We start from the raw sequence: 21,535 nt of genomic DNA on the forward strand, positions 1-21,535 counted from the left end.
CCTTATGCTACCTAGACCTCAAGTTTCAGAGCCTGAGATTCAGGTAACAACCAATCACCTTTAATGAAAATAAAGTACTTTCTGCTCTTTTGTGAAGGGACTGTTTGGGAACAGACTATTTAAAAACACACTCGACAGAGGCAATACAGGGTAGTGGCTAAAAAACACAGGCTCTCAAGTTAGACTGGCTGGATTGCACCCCAGCTCCAGCACTCTCTAGCCTGTCACCTTGATCTGTGGCTGAACCTCTCTTAACGGCCAGTCTCCTTGCCTGTAAAACCGGGTAAGTGAAGTATCTACACTGTATAAGGCTGACATGGAGGTTACATATAAGCTATTCCTACCATTCTCATTACTGCCATTGCCACTACTATGACGGCATAATCTTAATGAGAGAACAAATCACAAAGACCCAACTTATATGACATGTGTTAGCTACAGGGTCTAAAATCACAGGCACAGGACAAAAATTCCATCAAGACTTCCACTTAAAGGCCCTGCCCATTATCTGCAGCTTTACTCATTCCATTCGCCTGAACAAAACTTGTTATAATAGTGCCACCCGCTTTTCTAAACATTGTAAATATTCTAACTCATTCCAAGTATTTTACATACAATAACTTATGCAAAATTTTAAAATGAGGTCAGTACTATTATAATCTCCATTTTGCAGATGAAGAAACAGACACAAAGAGATGAAGTAACTTGTCCGAGATTTCGCAACTAGTCAAGTAGCAACGCCAGACTGGAATCTGAGAAATCCTAGATCTCTCTTAATAGGGTGCTATATAACTTAGCTAGCTTCCCATCCCCCACCCACCCTACCATTCACCTTTGTGTCAGTGGAGTGAGAGAGACCAGAGGTTTATGAACCAATCTAATGAACTACCAACATGACCCCAGGCCAACACCACTAACTTACTATTTTCTCTCCCTCCTCCCTCCTCTCTTTCTCTTTCCCACCCCATCCCCTTTTTCTCCCCCATCCCCACACTTCAGGCTGTTTTTTGTGATTTCTCTTTCTTTGCAAGGTGACTCTTCATGTCACTGAGAAGAGCAGAAAAAAAGCAAAGGAAATGATTTATAAAAATCGGCCGTGATAAATTTCTCTTCTCTAAATGCTCACAACCAAAGCTCTTGGTGAGGGAATCCAAATGTTAGAGGCTACTCTGATTATTTCTAGAAGACTGATACCCACTTTGATTACACCCACAGGCTTAAGTGAAAATCTGCTTAAAAGCCTGTGTTTCCCCACTACCGATTTCAGTAAATGACACCACAGTTCTCCAGACATCAAGTAAAAGAAGCCTAGGAATAATGTGTAACCCTTGGCACCCACGTGCTGTCAATAAATCTGGTAGTTTTGGGAATCCATACACTTCTCTCCATCTCCTAGTTCAGGTCACTACCCACTGGATTTCTAAACCTTCACTGCTCTGTCATTATTCATACTTACCTCTCTTCCAAACTATTTACTTTCCTGAGAAGTAAATAGGATTCTTAACAGGTAAATAAGACACACCACTCCCTTGATTAAAACAAATAAACAAACAAACAAACAAACCCTTAAAAGACTTCTCTTTGTCTTCAGAATAAAGTTCAAGATCCTTAAGATAGGTTATAAGACTTCTTGAGCCAAATTTCTTGCCATTAACCAATGACAACCCACCACCACCACTCCGTACCTTGCATTTGCATTTCTGGCCCGACTTAAAATCTTTCTTTCCCTGAATGAATGCTAGTCTTGGATATCAAATCTATTTCATTATAATCATCTGTGCTCCTCTTGAAGAGTGACATTAGCAGAAATTAAATGCGAAAGCTTATAAACTAAAGAGACATTTCACTAGAAGTACCACTGCTTGCTGGAAACGCGTTTAGCTACTCTCTCTTTCCCTACTGTTAACTTGGAATTTCTTTTCTGAAGCGTATTTTTTTCGGAAATGGGTCACAGATGCATATTTGTCTTGCTCTATTAAGACTTTTATAACATCCGACTGGATAGTTAAATCCTTTGCCAAATACAGAAACTGAAGGACCTAAATCTCACAAGAGTTTGCTTTAAAGAGAAAGGCAAAGAGAAACAGAGGGAGATGAAAAAGACAGATCTGAAACACGGAGAAAGACAAACATACAAAAAACAGGAATCATAACCCACTGGTGACTGTATCCCACCATAAGCACACAATAGCTCCTCAATAAAGATCTGCTGTCCTGATGGATGACTATGATTACGAGCCGGTCAAGAGGTAGATGAAAATGGAAAAAACTGAACCGTTGCTGTCTCTGAGAAATTCATGAAGAAAAAAAAAAAAAGACATGTTCAGATTTCCCTGTACAGCCTACTTTTTAAAGATACCAAAAGATCTTTAAGTCGTTGCATTAATAATCCACTAAAATAGAAGAAGACAGGTAAACTATTTTTAATTAGGAATTTATCTTAATGACAGCAAGCATTGTAATAGTTTTATACAAGACAAATTTATGATACAGTAAAATCTTATTTTTATATGCTAAACACTTGATTATACCTCAGGTTCTATTTTTAATTAACTATATATTTTGTCCATTTTATGGGACTTATACAGTACAACTTAAAATTTCATTTAAATTCCAGATTTAGAGTTGCTGTGTCTTCTGTGTCATTCTGATTAAGGCTATGATTAGATGCTTAACTCCTTGTTTATCTCTGGTTTTAATTAGGGTGACTCTGCACTCCAGTTTACCTAGGACGGTTCTAGTTTGTGCCTATTACACGAGCCTAATTATTATAACTCTCCTCATCATTCTCCAAAGTGTCAGGATTTAGACAATAAATTATATTGTGACCCTAGTTATATTGTGCCCTTATTGGAGAAAAAAAAAAAAATGCTGACTAAAAATAACCCACTTAATAAGGAAGCTTTACAAAACACATTCTGGTACAAAACAGAGGTTTCACAGAGCAACTACTGTTTATCTTTTTATGTAAATTAGTATACCGGTATATATGCACTCTCTCCCAAACTAGATTGTGAGCCTCGGGGAAGAAACATTCTGTCTTCCCTCTACCAACACTCATCACAACACTACATCCAGTATAAGTGAGGGGTTTGAAATATTGGCCTCGCAGTTTTCTGTTTGCCTGCTGTTCAATGAAAAGAACTGAACTGACACGAAGTATGTATAAGCCATTGTGGACCATTAACAATTTAGCAAGTATCAGAGGAAAGAAGAATGGGCAAAGGAGATTTGCTTAGACAAGGAGAAGAGAGACCCTCTTCTTTCAGGAGCCCAAAGCAAAGATTCTCCTGAGATTCCATGGCCAAAGAAGGCCAGAAATGCCCACATCAAAGCAGCCTGAAGTGTACCTTCCAGCGACTTGAGACCCTAATGAGGAAACTGAAAGATGTGGGGACAAGCAGAAGTTTGATTTCTGATGCCAGTTGAATGTGTAACTGAGGAATTGAAGAGGAGAGTACCTACCTAAACGGGAGGCAGGGGTGTTTTTGTGTCCCTACAGAGAGGGAACACAGCACACAATGGGAGCCTAATCATTTTGGATTAAACTTAAATGTGATGGACAGAGGAAAAAATGCTTAAATAATAACATGATATTGAACACTGTGGAGGAAATGGCATGCATGGCTTAAGAAGAAAGAGAGTGGAGGAAGCATCCACTAAATCTCAAGAGAAAGTGACAAAGAAGATCTGGAATAACACTTGTGCCTCAGAAGCTTAACAGTGATGATTATAATATAGGAACAAATAGCAATAGTATCACTTTCTATTTGTATAGTCCTTTAATGTTTACAAATTTATGTTGCGTCCATACTGGAATGTGATCCTTGCCTCAACTCTGATGTATTAAGGACCATTCTCTTCACTTAGAGAAGGAAACAGGGGCTCCAGAAGTAGGTATGTAACTGAGCTGGCAAAGAAGGTAAAACAAGCTAATCTTCACAAAGTGGATTCCCAAGACAATAATAATAAAATTGATAAGCCTAGTGTCAATCCCCAGAAAATACAACAAAATATTACAAAACAAACTAAAAAACAAAGACCTTCTTTTATTTTTTATTGTATTTATTCATTTTTTTAGGCGAGGTAACCCTTGGTTGACCTCACAGATTGCAAGGACCTTGTTGCTTACAATCCCTTATTTTTTATGTTTTACGCCTATAGCACCTGGTCTTCCTAGGTGGTCTCCCATCCAAGTACTAACCAGGCCCAACCCTGCTTAGCTTCTGAGATCAAAGACCTGTTTTTAGAAGCTAAAAAGTGTTCATTATGAACATGTCATCTGGAACTAACATTCTTTTCTTTTTTAGAAATAGTTGTAAGAGCCTTAGAAGTTCAGGGAAATTTCAGTGGCATCGCAGATAGGGTTGTCAGCAAAGCAATGGACAGTTTCTCTGTCTCTTTCTCTCTGGAGAACTGAAATCATACCTCCTTTTGGTCACTACTAAATTTCCTTGGTACTCAGTGCATTGAAACAATGTTCTACGTAGTTAGCGAATGAAGGGTAGGGGAATGAGTGAATTTTGTCTTTTTATACAAATTTAAGAAATGCAGACTAGAAGGCAGTAGTAGGATGATTCAGAATTAAATGAATAACAAACCTGGAAAGTTCTGATTAGAGGATTGACTTTAACCTGGAATACCTCTCTCCAGGCTCTAAGTTGGTCTTTTCCTCTCTAGTTCTATAATCAATAATTTGAAAACGAAATAATTATCATTATTTTCATTTTAGCTAACCCATCATCTACTGAACACTTACACTTTTACTTTACTTACATATTCCTCCAGTCATCTTTTTGAAGAAATATTTTAATTCCATTTACAGATGAGAAAACAGGCTTTAAAAAGGTTAGGTAATCTTCTCAAGATTGTACAACTAGTGAGTGCCACAGCAAGGATGCAAACCTCAGCCTTTCTGACTCTAAAGCATGTCTTCTTAACCAGTATGTGTGTTATGCTGATCAAAACTACAGAAGATACAGAGCTATGAATGACATGAAATACATGGAAGACTGTCATAATATTTTGAGTTGAAAATAAGATTGACAAATGTCATGAGGTCTTGAATTACTTAAAAGACAGAAAAGAGAGAAGAAAGATTACATTTATTCTGCACAGACCTAGAAAGAAAACCTACTACTAATGACAGAAGTTCCAGGATTTATTTCTTATTGAATTTTCTATTGTTTTACAAGGCAATAAGGTTTCCTATCTTTAAAACATTTATAAAGAAGCACGCTGACATATCAGGAATGTTCTACAAGGGTGGAGGTTAGGATATGTGACCCTGCAGTTCTCTTAACTTTAGTTCAGAAAACAGGAGCACCTAACAAGTACTCCAAGTTGATATGATTCTTTAACTTACATTTCTCATGGTCTGGAATTTTACTTTCTTGTGTATCCCATTCACCTCTAATTTTGTTTTGTTTTTCTAAATACAACGTCCTTCTGGAATACTGTATCTAGTATGGTCATATATGTACATGAGAAGATTCAATGCAGCATTATCTATAATTTTAAAAAAGGAAACAAACTAGAGAGTCATCCCATGGTTAAATATATTATGAAATACTATGCAGGAGTAAAACAAATGAGTTCAATTGTGAAAGAGGTCTGTATAATATGTATGAAATGGCATAATTACCAAAAAATATATATATATGTGGAAGAATAGGAATAAGCATGTTTACCACAGTATTATTTTTCATATCAAAAAATTATAAACAACCTAAGAGCCAATACAGAGTAGGCCAGAAAATTTTTCAAAAGAAATGAAGCAAATAAATGTTCAACTTGAAAATGCTTACCTAAATAGACTTTTTCCAGCATATATGGGGGCGGGGGGTGCGGGGGGGAGGTGAGTACTATTCCTGCTTTTGCCAAAATTATCTCATGTAAACGACTCCCTTTTTAAGGTCCATCATGCCTACCTATTTAAGTTAACATATTCATGCAAATCAATGACTTTATCTTCAAGACATACCAAGAATAAATATATAGTGATATCACATTTAAATGTACATTTAACTTACCTAAACCCAACCATATGTTTTGAGCAATAAAAATAAATTATTACAGATCATGGCCACTACCTGTAAGTCAATTATGTCATCTGGTTCTTAACTACATGATCTGGTCTAATACTTGAGGAAAGACAGGTGGTATTGAATATTTTGTGGGGTTGTACATAACACACAAATCCATGTATTCTGTTAACGAGCTGTCAGTAGATTCTGAAGCGAAATGTCTGTTCATCATTAATATTTGGTGACCAGGTGTGAAATAATGCATTATAAAGCACTTCTCTTTTTCTTCCTTCTTAACACTAAATCACTTATCTTTTGGAACCTAACCCTCATTTAAGATGTAACTCTGCTGAACTGCCAAAACAAGGAGAAAATGAAATAATGAGTGCTGACACTTGCCATAAGAAAACATAACCAACTACAATTGACCCTTGAACAGTATGGAGATTAGGGTTATCCACCCCCACGCTGTTGAAACTCCATGTATAACTTCTGACTCCTTTAAAACTTAACTATTAATAACCTACTGCTGACCAGAAGTCTTAATGATAACATAGGCAATTAACGTATGTTGGATGTTTTATGTATTATATACTGTATTAAAATAAAGTAAGCTAGTAAAAAGAAAATGTTATTAAGAAAATCATAAGGAAGAGAAAATGCATCTACAGTATTTATTGAAAAAAAAACCACACACAGATAAGTGAACCCATGCAGTTCAAATCCCTGTTGTTCAAGGGTCAACTGTATGAGAACTGCACATACATTATCCCATGGAATGCTTACAAAAATCTCAATTTTACAGTTGAGGAAACTGAGGCACAGAGCAGTTACTGACAAACTCAAAATGAAGGCCTTCCTATATATTCATAAAATGTTCCCTTGCAATTCCCTAATGAATTACAGATATAAATGCATTTTTATACCACTCAGACTCATGAGCCCAGGATTCAGAAATTCCTCTTGACTGCAAAGACTATTCATGAAACTCTAACGTAAATACAACCCCACTCTTTGACATCTCCCCAACACAACGGCCTTTCTCTCACAGAGGTATGCTCGTGGAAAACTTGAAAGAGCAGCCCTGCTTTTCAAATGTTCACTAACAATGTGGTGATGGAAGATGTGAATACAGACAGCACAGTTCTAAAAATGAGGCCTAATTATAGCACTTCAGAGTGGAATAGAAAACGTCCAATTAGCCTACCCTCTCTCACTCTTCTGTGTGCAGTCCAGAATCAAGACAAAACAACATCTAAGGGAAAAGATGAAAAGATGGAATAGGAACAAAACTACAGACCACCTTAGTTATCAAAGATAAGACTTCAAATTTTTTGAATAACACATTAGGCTTTACTTAAGCCAACGATAGGGGTTTACTAAGAAAGCTGACCACTTAGAGTTAAGTTAAGAAAAACACTTTTGTTTTTTGCTACCATGTGCAATCAAGTCACAAGTGGAATAAATGAAAAACATAACACTATTACTTGCTCTTTATAAGCCACTTTCAAATGTTGGCATGGGCTATTTAACAACAGAACCAATATCAATTGAAAATTCTGTCTTAAATGAAATAAAACATTCGATGACAAAGGTGAAATGATACATCATAAAATACCAAAAGCAATTTTTCATTTCCTACAGAGATAAATGAAACCCCTGGACAGATGATATTTAAGCTACAACCAATTAAAGAGAAATGACTGGCTCTTCAAATTTATATTTACATATACAAACTGAGCATCAAAATACTCTTCCTTTACACAGTTCAAACAGTTACTTTTACATGACTACAAAGGCTGAATGCATCTTTCACAATAATGATACAGAAACATCACATCACAGCAGATGCAAAATCTATCATCGTATCACCCAGGTTCATGCCATTGTTCAAACACCTCTATCATCAGCCATTGATCTGCCTCATGCAACACTAGTCTAAATTTAACTCTCACAGGAGTGCATTACAAAATGCAGGTAGACACACATCCAAATGTTTGACCCCAATTCGTTTTAAATAAAGCCTTTTGTATAAGCCGTACATGTACTGTTCAAAAGCAAAGTAAATACTGTACCTGGTTATTTCTTCTTTAAGCTTACATGGATCATCAGCATAGAATTTAATACCAAAATACAAAGTATATGGAGGTCCAGCTAAAATAAGAAATAGAAAATAATTAAATTTCATATTATAAATTAGTTGATGTAATAGTATATTATTATACAACTATTAAAAATTACACTCACCAAAAATATTTGCAAACCATATACTAGATAAGGGGTTAACATCCAAAATATGTGAGGAATTCATACAACTCAATAGCAACAAATAACCCAATTAAAAAATGGGCAAAGACCTAAATAGACATTTTTCTAAAGAAAACATACAAATAGCCAACAAATACATGAAAAGGTACTTAACATCACTCCTTATCAGAGAAATGCAAATCAAAACCACAATGAGATATCACCTCACACCTATAAAAATGACTACTATCAAAAAAACAAAAGTGTTGATGAGGATGTAAAAAAAAGAGAACCCCTGGACACTGGTGGTAGGAATGTAAGTTGATACAGCCATAATGGAAAACAGTATGAAAGTTCCTCAAAAATTAAAAAAGAGAACTACCATATGACCCAGCCATGCCACTACGGGGTATTTATCCAAAGGAAATGAAATCGGAATCTTGAAGAGATATCTGTACCCTCATGTTCATTGCAGCATTATTCATAATAGTCAAGACACCTAAGTGTCCACCAATGAAAAAAATGGATAAATAAAATGTGGTACACATACACAGAGAGAGAGGGGGGCAGGGACAGGAAGAGGCATATAATTCAGCAAGAAAAAAGAAAGAAATCTTCCCATTTAAGAAAACATGGATGAACTTAGACAACATTATGTTAGGTAAAATAAGACTAAGACACACACACACACACACACACTGCCCGATCTCACTTATATGTGGAATCTAACATAGTCGCATACATAGATGCAGAGAATAGAATGGTGGTTGCCAGGGGCTGGGGAGAGGAAAATGAAAAGATGTTACTCAAAGGGTATAAAGTTTCAGTTATGCAAGATGAATGAATTCTGGGGACTTAGGGTACAACATGGTGATGATAGTTAAGATACTGTAATGCATACTTGAAATTTGCTAAGAGGACAAATCTTAAATCTCACACACGCACCTCATACACTGGTAACTATATAGAGGTGATAGCTAAGTTATTTACCTTGATTGTGCTGATCATTTCACAATGTATACACACATCAAAACATCAAGTTGTACACCTTAAATGTAAATAATTTTTATGCGAAAGCGATACAAATAGAGTTGTTTAAAAAATTATACTCACCAAGATTTTCTAAAGACACAAGAAAATATGAAATGGAAAAAAACAGGGTCAGAACCGTATGACAGTAGGACTTCAACTATGCGGGTATCTATATATACATATGGGTCTACGTGTTCGTAAATACAGGAAAAAAGGACCGAATACACCAGAATGTTGCCGGTTCTCTTCTCTGGTTAGTGAGGTTATGCACAATTTTTATTAATTTATAATTTTTTCATTTTTCACATTTTCTATAACATTCATGTAATTTTTTCATAATGAAGATTATAAATAAACAAAATAAATGGCTTGAAAAGCCATCTACCTATCACTAATTATTGCAAAATGTAGCAAGAAAAATCTGCAAAAAACTAGAAACAACTTAAATGCTCAGCAGCAGGTGGACGTTTAAGTGAAGCAAAGGACATGAGCATACGGAGTCAAGTAACCTCTTAAATGAGCAGAGGGAGAACTCCAGGTGCAGATGGGGAAAGAGCACCAATCTATATTTCTGACTGCAGAAATACTAGCCCTTTTGTGAAAAAGAAAGCTATTTGTTAAAATGTTTTCCCTAGAATACATAAGAAATTACTAACAGTGGTAAACTTTGGGGAGAGGGACTAGAAAGGTTTTTTTTTCCAGCTTTATTGAGGTAAATTGACAAACTGTAAGGTATTTAAAATGTTCAATGTGATGATTTGATAGATGTATACATTGTGAAAGGATTCCTCCCACCTAGTTAATTAACACATACGATCCCATATATATTTACCTTTTTTCCCCCGTGAGAATATTTTATTCTACTCTCTTAGCAAAACTGCTAAGTTAGAAATATCTTACCATGTATATCTCTTCTGTTTAAGAAAAAAAAATCATCGGTGAGACTATGTGGTAGGATTAATCTCACTACTGTCTCATTCTTAAACTTTTCTAATCTAAGAATGTGTTCTTATATATTTAAGAAGACAATTCTCATCTCAGTCATTTACCACATACACAAGAACTACATGCACCAATACCAAATATATATGAAGCAAAGCCTGAAATTGTACCTACATGGACAAATATAAACTATAATTAAACATTCATATTGTGAACGGGGACACAAGCCCCATGGAGTGCCAACCGCATTATATTATACTTTTACTAGAAATATTTCTATTTCAGAGGATGTGAATCTCACCTGCACTGTTTGCAAAATTATATACTTCTGAGCAGTGTGTTAACAAGATCATATATTAAAATTGTTTTGAAATAGACTTGTAATCTGCTGCATCAATTGGTGGTCATAGTTTCTAGTCTTTTTTCTTAAACAGAAGCTCTCCCACACACATAAAAATAGATATTAAGTGTGCATCTTAGTAAAAATACTTCCACCTACACATGTGATCCCCAGTCTCTGATACTGTGTAATTGACATAAAGTAACTTCAGTCTTTCTATTTTCATTTTTAACTGAGTAAATGAAGTCCCAAATTTAGAAGTTAGGGCAAGAAAATTAAATAGAACAAAAGACAATAAATCCATAATGCATTTATAACATACGAGCTGTATCGTTATTATTATTATTATGACACACATATACTGTTTGTAGAACCCCAAAGCCCTGTTCCGGGTATACAGAAGACAAATGAGACTAGGGCCCTGCTCCTCTCCCCTCATCTATGCCGTCCTGTATAGGCACCCCTTACTCTAGAGCTTCTTTAAAAGCTATGTTTTAAAAGAAATTTTGTTTTAATTTTCTGTCATTAGAGTTGATTCCGTATATTTGATTTCTACGTTTAGTTAATCGCTGTATTTGTGTTTCTCACAAACACACCTCCACCCCTGCACAGAGATGTCAGGGAGGCACAGACTATGAAATATTTAGAAGAGCCAGGAAGTCTACCCTCTGCTGATCCATCTTTGTCAATCAAGGTCTGTGTTACTAAGCAGATGGGTCGGCCTGCGCCGCAGGCCTCTGGGGTTAGCGTCTGGGGGTGGCAGGAGCACAGACACTGCTTCTGCTGTTGCTGAGACAGTGCACAAAGAAAAGGAGGCCTTGTCCAGAGAGCAGAGCTGCTTTTATTCTCTGGAACATGGCAGATTACACCCTACTGACCAAGCCCAGCCACGTCAAACGTGTTTAGTGATGAGCAGTTATGTAGAAGTTTGAAAAATACAAAATTAAAAGCATTTGATTTGGGCTAATTTTCTTAAAGGACCTGTGGCCCAAATTGGCCCTCCAATTCCCATTACATATATAAAATGGCTTGAGTTCTAAGTATAAGGCATCATTACCATTTGATTGCATTTGATAAAGTACAAAAATGTTTCCTAAACATTTGATTCTCAACAACTACCTCGTAACATATGTAAGGCAGGTGAAGCACCAAGGAGGTAAGTAGCTTGCCTAAGATCACAGAGATCACAAACTAAGAACCAAGTTTGCTAACACTTAGAGTTCAGTGCTTTCTCGCTGCTATTCCATACAGTCTTTCGGGGGAAAAAATTATAATACCTTTTAGAGTAAGTAAATACTTTCATTTATATCACTGTTTTATAGTCCAGTCAAAGGCTATGGAAATGAACATTTAGGAGAGAGAATATGTCTAGCCAGATATTTTTTGGCTTCCTATTCTAAGACTGACTATAAAAATCAGTCTCTAAGTTATTGTCTTGAATCCATGTCTTTCCACAGAGTTGACCTTTAAGAAATCTTTACGTAAGCTAAGTTAATACTGTTTTACTTTATATAAAATACAGAAGCCGGAAACTGGGAATCCTCTAATTTACCTTTTGTGAAGACTAATTTCAAGGCTTTTAATGATTAATAAAGTGTCTTCCATTAGCACAGGGATAAATCAAGACTTACCTATGAGAATCTTGGTGACTAGCAAGTATTCTGTCATTTTTACAGATATTCCTTCTGACTAATCTACTAGAGATGTTGAGAGCCACTCTCCTTCATTAATTATCAAACTATCTCATGAGATAAGATATAAAGACTATGTATTGTTCGGTTAAATCATCTCTCTTCCATTTTAATATAGGTGTTTTATTCTTACTGTATGCTCCTGTCCTTGGGGTCTCTGAAGCACCATGCAACCAATTTTACCACAAGAAACGAGCCAATATACATGGAAAGTACAGACGCAGAATGGGGGTAATAGGGCCACAAGAATCCACTAGGTCTTATTAGCAATCATTTGCACATTAAAGCATAACAGTTTAATGAGAGCAGAGTTTCTAGTTTGAGAGGATGACGAAGTTTTGGAGATGGACAGTGGTGTCAGTTGCAAGGTGAGTGTACTTAATGTCACTGAATTTACACTCAAAAAGTTTAAAATAGTATATTTTACAATAGTTTTTAAAGATAGTCTTTTAAAAATAACTACTCTTTTGCATACTTAAGGACCATGAGTACAGGTATGCATGTGTGCACACGTATTTATAAATAAAAACTTAGGTTACGGAAATTAAGGTTAATAAATATAACTTTAATTATACTGAGTCACTTAGTAGTAAGATTCATATTTATAAAACCTAAAGCAGAATAGATGGGTCCTTTCTGAAGCCACTGAAATCTTTCAGGTCGCAAGGGCATTTCTTAATTATTGACTCAGCAAACTAAACAGTGTGACAAACCACTTCTTAACCCAAGAAACTCAAGCATTTTAAAAGGTTGGATATCCACTTTTGCTGAAACAGTGCCTCTCTGTCTTTTCTCTTTTAAGGTGAAAATTTAAAGACAAGCAACTAGAAAAATCACAGACTAAAGTCAAGAACAAGCATAGCCCAAGCAAATATCAATACTAAGATCTAGTATCAGAGTCTTTATCAACTCAAATTTAATCAGAGTTTGCAGAGACCAGTCAATGTATGCACATCAATTTCCATATTCTGGCACATGAGAACTAGTTCTCACCCCTGTAGTTTGAAAGCCTGTTTCTGCATCCAACTAATCCTGGACATTACATCATTTTCAAGGCACCCCTTAACGAAGTTAAAATTAGATACCTACTGTTGATCAGTTCTTTGTGTTCAGCGAGGGTTTTTGTAGGATCCAGCCAATACTGTGTGAGGAAGAAAAGGGTAATTATAGAAATTAGTTGCTTTTCATTGGCCTTCACTTCAAGAGCATTTGCAAAGTGTTCTTTTACATGACATTTAAATAATAAATAAAGCATTTACTTTATCATATACACATAACATACAGAAGAGCTTTCTGCAGCCAAACATTAAAAGATAAATGATGTCAATGTTTGGAAAGCAGCAGAGAAGAGAAGAGAAGAGAGACAGTACTCGCTGGGTTCTTAGTTGAATTCTCGTACTGATTATAAGATCAGCAATATCAAGATGCTAATGAGTGACCGACTTACTGCTTTTGGTGGGAAAACAATGGCCACAGAGAATGCCTCCCAAGTCTGTTTTCCAAAGTCCCTATCACAACTCCCTGCAGCCACGTCTCCCCCTAAAAGGTCTTTACCTTCCTCACTTCCAGTCCCGTTCTTTATAGGTGTCACTGCTAGAGGTAAGGAGGAAAGAGATCAAATTAAATGAAACCCTCATCACCTATTTGGGACAGGCTGCTCGGTACAGTGGCTGAGGATGGTCCAGATCCCAGCGCCCACCCAGCTGGATTCCATCCTGGCTCTCCTCTCATCAGAACTATGTAACATGGACCAAGATACTGGACATCTCTGAAACTTCCTCTGGCTTGCTGTGAGGATTAAATAAGTTAATTCATGTAAAGCCTTTGGAATAGCCCCTGGCTCATACAAAGTACGTAATATTCACTAACGATGATTATTATTAAGGTGTGAGGCTCATTCCTATTGTGCCTTTAGCCAGCCTGAGGTACTTGCTTATTAATTCCAATTCATCTTTAATGAACAGAATTTCAGACAGTGATGGGAGAACTTTTGGCCCTGGGGAGAGGTCTTCCTTTAAATCCCCTCCTTTTCACTGAAAGAAAAAGAAACAAGCCTTTAGCCTTTAGCCTCATCTCCATCTGGGGGACGAGCAAGGGAGAAGCACAGAGGGGCATCCGGGTTCCCCTAGAAGCACACGGTCGAAGGGATTCCGGAGCCCTAGAGGGTCAGGGGAGGGTAAAGCGGAACCTCTCCCCAGCTGTCCTTGACAAATGCTGGCGATCCCAAGAACCCAGCTAACCAGCTTCCATTTTCTCACATTCCTGAATGAAGAAGGGGCAGTTCTCACAGCAGGGAGGTGAAGCTGGCCCACCTTGAGCCACTGCATTGCCAGCACTCTCAGTTCACCCTAGTAAAACATGCTCACTCTCCTGACACTTCTGGGTCAGGAATCAGGAATCACAGGTCGGAAAAGGGGTCCAAGACAACCTTCCTGCCCAGTTCCTTCTTCTCTGCTCTGCTCCTCCATCGAAGGTGGAAATGCTTGCTCCGCTATACAACAGTAGCAATAATTACAAATACTTATTATAATAGTTTTTTGCAATCCTCTTACCTTTTATTCCTAATTACAATGAATATAATAATAATTAGTCATACTAAATATATGTCATAATCATTTTATTATAAGATTTTATTACAGGACTAAGCTCTATTCATGTGCATCTATAATCTTCACTATTTGCTACTCATAAGGCAGTTTCAGTTTTCCAACTGTTTAAAAAATAAAGTTATATATATATATATATATATATATATATATATATATAGCAACTAACAACGTTTATTATTTTGCTCCTAATCACATCTCAATTTTTTGAAGGTCTGCACTCACTCACTTTTAAAATAAAAAAGATATTTGAAGCAGAGGCTATAATCAATGACCTGCTTTTGGAGCCCACAGTGACTAGAGATATGGCTCTGCTGTTAAAATAATGGTTCATAAGGAAACACTGATTCATCCAAGTAGAGTAAAATCAGCCCAAATGCTAAGTCATGTGTTAGACAGAGAGCAGACCCTTTCTTCTAGGTATATAAAGCTATGGATGCTCCTCATGAAATAGAAACATTAGGTGGATGGGCTGTTTCTTGCCATTCACATTAAATAAAACTATCCCTTGGATTTTTCAAAGAGGATAAAACCAAGGAAAACACACACAACTAGCCATGTTTAACACTTGCCTTCAGAACTGTGAGGAATAAATTTGTTGTTGAGAAAAATTTTAAATAAACACTTGCATTAGATTTCTATTGCTGCCTAAGTAGCAGAAGCTTAGCAGCTTACAATGATACCCATTTATAATCTCCAAGTTCTATAGATCAGCTGGTTTCTTTTCTCCAAGTTTCACAAGGCCAAAATCGAGATGTGAGCTGGCTGGGGTCCTAGAGGGTTATTTGTGGAGGGGACCCTACCCATGAGAGCGCTTTAAGGAGGGGACTTGGAGTTGAGCCAGTAGAGGCTCTCCCAGTGTCCCCCAGATGTCAAGGTATGCATATTAGGTCTTAATTTTAGGCCTTATACCACACTGATACATGAGGACTCAGTAAGTGCCTAGGACAAGAAAGAGAGAAGGAAAGGGAAGGGAAGCAGTCTCTGGTTTTACTACTATCTCATCTCATACTGAAATTAGTAGAAAACAGAAATTGGAAGAAAGCTTCTTAATCTCTCCTTCTAACATCATCACCAAAAAACAACTTTACAGATTCCTCAAACCAATATTTTTTTTTTTGCCTCCAGAATGTTTTTCAGTTATTAAAAAACTAAATAAAGAAAACAGAAAGGAAACTTTTAATTAAATGTAACAGTAAAGATTAGTTGACCTACTAAAAATTTTTATATTAATGATAATCTCTACACTTTTAAAATAAATCTCTTTCCTTAGAGCAATCTGATTTATGAGGTGAAAAGTATAATGAAGGTTCTGAGATGAGTTAGAAATTACAATTGTGCAGCAAAAAAAAAGTCAAGACTCAGTCAAAGGCGGTTCGATCGGCACACTGCACATCAGATATGCTAAGCATCAATGCAGCGCTCGCCACGCATAAATCTCATTTGATCCAAATGGATATCCAGAATTACAGAGGTCAGACGATGGTAAATGCCTCAGAATATAAATAATAAACACGAGCCACCAGATTTCATAAGCTAACATCTCAAATTGTAAAACCCACTTACACTCAACCAAGGAAAAGAAATGACCTTAAGACCAAAGCAGCCATACTATGAGGCACTTGTCACCACTCATTATCAACAAGCAATCAAACATAGCATGTCTGATCACCATGAAACACATCAGGCAGCTATTCCATAACTAATGAGAAAAAGGGCACAAGAAATTGCCAATGAACACAATATCCCATTCATTTAACATTTACGGAATATCCATCATACATGTTCTTTATGATATGTCAGACCTTGTCCTGGGGAGTGTGGGAAAACAAAGATGACTGAGACCTACCCTTAACCTCGAGGTTCTGAACGCCTAGCAGGCGACACACAGACACAGAATCACAACACAATGCTATACGTGAGACGACAATATATATAAGATGAGTGAGTATTAGATAATAAAATTAGGTACAAAGAAAATTAGCTCTGCAGGATGACTGTAAGAAGGCATCACTGAAGAGAAAAACTTTGAGCAGTGTGCACATGAATAAAAAGCTTCCCCAAAATATAGAAATGTAGAACAGAGCCTTAAAGTTTTTAAAAAATGGTACCTACCAGCTCAACTGTTCTTAAAGTAAGTGGGTCTGTTTTTAAGTGACAACATGGAATACTCCAGGTCCTTTACAGATGAGTACTATATTGAAATCAATGCCACCCAATAGCTAACAAACACTCAGCTAAGAAATCCATGTTCACAGAAGACTTCCAGAAAGAGAAGTGGTCCATTTAGTTTTTCCATCTTCCCTGGGCAGGGAGACTAGGAGGGGCAGAGAGCTCACCACAGTTAACTGTGGCACTGGGCTTTTCTGAACTGCACTTTGCTGTGAAGCTGTCTTGCCTACCCAGACAGTCGCAAGGACAGACAGCCTTATCTTTCTCATTCTCTCTCAATATTCAAGCTGTTCATTCTCTGGGAAAATCTTTCACTTACTTACTCTTCCTCTTTCCCCACCTCCACCCTTTCAATTTCAAACTTATACCCTGTAGCTTGTATATCCTTACAAGCTGAATCCAGTCCTGTTTCATAGGAAGATAAGATAATAATTAACAGAAGTAGACCCTGACCTCTCATCCTGATTTCTACAGTGGACTTCCTTACGAAGGAGATGGGCTTCCTTACAAAGGAGAACGTTAACAGACTGCAACCCCAACAAACAATCACTGAAGAGTCAGGATGACAGCCTTCCTTGTCTCTCTGACCCTTTGCCAAGGGATAAGAGGCCAGTAGTTAGATGGCCTTACCCTCTTCAGTCTCATCGATCTTAATAACAGCATTTATGCAACCTAGGGAGAATAACAGGTGGGCATATAAGTTCCTTCTTACTTTGGCAGTCTTGGCTAAACGCTCTGAGCATCTTTTATTCACCTTGGCTGATAATGTCTGAATTTCATCAATTTCCTAGGTAACAGTCTCAGAATTAGATTTTAAAACTCTAACACTATCCAGTAAATCAATATCCTAACCTTCAAAATTCAGGGTCCAACCTTTCATTTGACAACTGTTCTTTTAAAGTTTCCTAGAGTTCTAATAGTAGAATAAGTCTTAAAATGTTTTAGATAAAGCTTCACTGCATCTTATTTCATAGTGGGTATAATGCTGATTCTCCCTTAGAGAATGTAAGAACGCTACGATGATATTTAATAATGTTTCCTATAGATTTTTTTTAAAAGGCTTTAAAAACATACACAGTTTTTGTCAGCAAAACAAAAACAACTTCTTGATCTAAGGGAGTATAAAGAGAGTTGGCCATCTATAAGGAACAATGGAGCCACAAAGATCTCAAAAAAGGATACTACCGTTTACTCTCAGGGAGTTCTAGGACTTGACATAATTTGCACATATGTTCCAAGAAATCCATGAGTGTGGTGATAGCTATTTGTGCTTTTCCCAGTGCCCCTGTAGACAGATCTCAGGTCCTCTAAGCAACATCAGCAGAACATGGTTTTAGTTTGCTCCTCAGGTACAGTTAGCTCAGGCACCACAACCTAGCTAACGCACAGCAGGGACTAAAACAAGGACCTGTCATCGGGCGATCTGCAGTGAAGGGGAGGAATTGTAATTGGGCCCCATTTTTTCAACAAAAGTGAATTCTAATGAATCATCGTGGCATCGTCTGGCTCCTCATGAAGTGTCACTGGCCCCAATTCTCACCCATGGACCCTGACACCATTCTATGAGTTACAGAGATAACAATAGTAATAGCTAACATTTATTAAAAGCTTACCGCGTGGCAGGTACTACTGAAGACTTTACACGTATATACTCATTTCTCTTAATAACTCTAATGAAGTAGTAACTACTATAATTACCATTTTACACATGAGGAAACTGAGACACTGGGTGTTTAAACTACTTGTTCAAAAGAGCAGAACGGTGGATCCAAGGAACCGAACACCGGTGCATGTTAATCTCAGGCCAAGCCGTTCTCTAGAGTATTGTCTGAATAGGAAGGCATAACTTCAATTTCAAGATTTTTACACACAACTACCAACTCCTCTTTTCTCAACTCACTCCCTTCTGATATTCTGATTCCACTAAGAAGCACAATTCAGTGATCCTACTATCTTTTCATATTCCCTCCTACCCAAGTCCTCACTTCCCTTTCTACTCATTTACTCATTCACTGGCAGTCTTCCTCAATTATCTTGCACAATCTTTATAATACGCACTAGGAAAAAACCCCACCAACTCTACTTTCTCCAAGCCAGCACCTGAGAGGCTGACTAATTGGAGACTCAACCTGCAGGACCGTAGATAGGCTCACCTGAAATTCATTATCAATAACCTGAGGGAACCCAGAATCTTACCACATTTTATTCTTTCACTTGCCTGGGTAACTCCTTCACACTTTCTCCTACCCCTTTCTCATTCTCAGCTGATAATCTTGCTTATTTCTCTGAGAAAACTGAAGCAATCAGAAGAGAACATGCATCCTTCTTACCAAATCTACCAACCTGTATGTACCCGTGCTAATGTCCTGTCTTCTCCACTTTTATGGTTGAATCGTCCATGCTTCACTTAAGCCCATCACATTTTCAGAAACACGGTTCCTGCAACTTCCTGCTCTCTTTCCAGCACCAAAGTTCTTCTTTCTACAGAATCATTCCTAGAATATTAAGCTTTATTTTTACCATATTAAAACAAACAAAAACACCTATTCAACACTGTATCTGCCCATTTCACCTCTGCATTTTAAAATAAATCTCTTGAACCCTTTTAGAACACAGTCCAGTACCCACTGCAATGACCTCCATTGTTGTTAAATCAAATTACAGATGCAGCGTCTTCACCTACTTTCTTGAAATGAATTTGTCGCCTGGTTTCTAGGACACCACTCCCTCTGGCTTCCCCTCCCACCTCACAGGCCACAGCTTCACAATCTCCTTTGCTGGCTGCTCAGTATCTCCCTAACCAAGAAAGGCTAGATGGCCCTCGGCTCACCACACTTTACATCAAGGCTCATGGCTTTAAATGCCATCTATACACTGACAGCTCCCAAATGCATAGCCAGACCAGAACTGTCCCTGAATCAGGCTGCCTACTTGACATCTCCGTTTAAATGCCTATTAAAAATCTCAAACTGTACATGTTCATAAGGGAAATTATTCTACTCTCCCTTTAAAAATACCTGTTCTCCTGCAGTCTTCCCCATCTCAGTAAATAGACAACACTTTTCCATTGGCTCTGAACAAAATCTCTTTATCCTCTATCTCTTCTATCTACCTGCAAATCCTGTTGGCTCTATGTTAGAAATATAAACAGAATCTCAAGAAGTCTCGCCACTCCCTCATCCAAGAAGCCATCACCATTCACCTGGATTTCTTAAAGAACTCCTTTAATGGTATTCCTGCTTCTACCTTGGCAGTTAGAGAACTTCGTTACAAACATAGGTCAGATCAGTGTACTCTTCTGTTCAACATCTTCCAGTGGTCTCCCTTCTTAAAGTAAAATCAAAAGTCCCTATGATGGTCTATAAGGCACTACATAATCTGGCCCCACTCCCTTCACTCTACACTATGTGTTTTTGGGATGAGACAGCAGGAAGGGCCTTGAAAGTGTTAGTGGAAGTCTCAGGGCCCTTAAGGAGGCCACTGCTGAGGGCCTACAGAAAAGCAAAGAGAAAGCTATTGGAAAGAGGAAGAAGGGGACTTTACTATCTAGAGGCAGAGAGTTTAGCAGTGCTGTTGCCTGTGGCAACACACAAAATAAAAGATGTACCTAATGAACTGGATGATCCAGATAAAGAGATTTGCAGGCAGACTGTTGAAAGTGCAGATTGGCTTCTCTTGCTGCTTATAATGAAATGCAAGGGGAGAGAGATAAGCTTTAAAAAAAAAAAAAAAGAACTGTTAAATATAAAATAGCCAGGACTTACTGAGTTTAAAATAGAGATTTCTCATCCCTAGACTTATCAAGAGGCAAATGGTGCCACAATTAAGAAATTACTTCTGGATTCAGAGACTGAATTCAGAGTCCTCAGGAAAACAGGAATATAACTGTAAAACTCATTATTAAGTCTTCAAAAAAGATCTAATAGGATGCCTCAGACCCTTTCAAACTAACAAAAGGTCTTCTAATAATCCTAAGGGCATTGTTCCCCAACAGCTGTACAAGGAATCGAAGGTACTGTGAATGAAAAGGGGTTCTATGGAAAGTAACCTCACAGGATGATCTGATCATAAAATTCCTAACTGGGCAAGTCATGGTGGGTAGTCGCTTCCTGGGCAAATAACTTCTTTACTAAAAGGCTTATCTTTTCCTTATGCAAGGCCTGTCCCATAGTTTCTGTGCATCTAGTGAACACATCTTTAAAATGGCAAAATAATCCTTTTTCAGACCCCTCAGAGGCATAACCACCCTCAGGAGAGCACCTAAACTTGCTGACTACCCATGATCCAATCCCCACCTTGCTTCCTCCCACCCTCCTGTAATCTTCTTTAAGTTCCATCCTTAATTTCAAATGCATAAAAGAAACTGCAAAACAAATTCTCAGGAGCATTTGAGATCCTGCTCCCTGGCAACTGTCATTAAGTTTGGGTCAAAAAATAAATCTTATAAAAATTCTTTATAGGTTTGGATGTTCTTACATC

General features: G+C 37.4%; 1 protein-coding gene across 2 annotated transcripts in view; it reads right to left on the bottom strand.

Annotated features, from left to right (window-relative positions):
• Positions 1 to 21,535, bottom strand: part of EPB41L4A (erythrocyte membrane protein band 4.1 like 4A) — a 208,536-nt gene that overhangs the window by 95,271 nt on the left and 91,730 nt on the right. For both annotated transcript variants that reach the window (XM_039848457.1, XM_039848458.1), the window contains exons 3-4: positions 13,368 to 13,419; positions 8,102 to 8,180 (exon numbers count right to left, since the gene is read on the bottom strand). In XM_039848457.1, the coding sequence (XP_039704391.1) occupies positions 8,102 to 8,180; positions 13,368 to 13,419 (131 nt within the window). The remainder of the gene's footprint in view (positions 1 to 8,101; positions 8,181 to 13,367; positions 13,420 to 21,535) is intronic.

Source organism: Pteropus medius, unplaced genomic scaffold (assembly GCF_902729225.1).
Source record: "Pteropus medius unplaced genomic scaffold, Ma_sr-lr_union100, whole genome shotgun sequence".
In the NCBI taxonomy this organism is placed as follows: Eukaryota; Metazoa; Chordata; class Mammalia; order Chiroptera; family Pteropodidae; genus Pteropus; species Pteropus medius.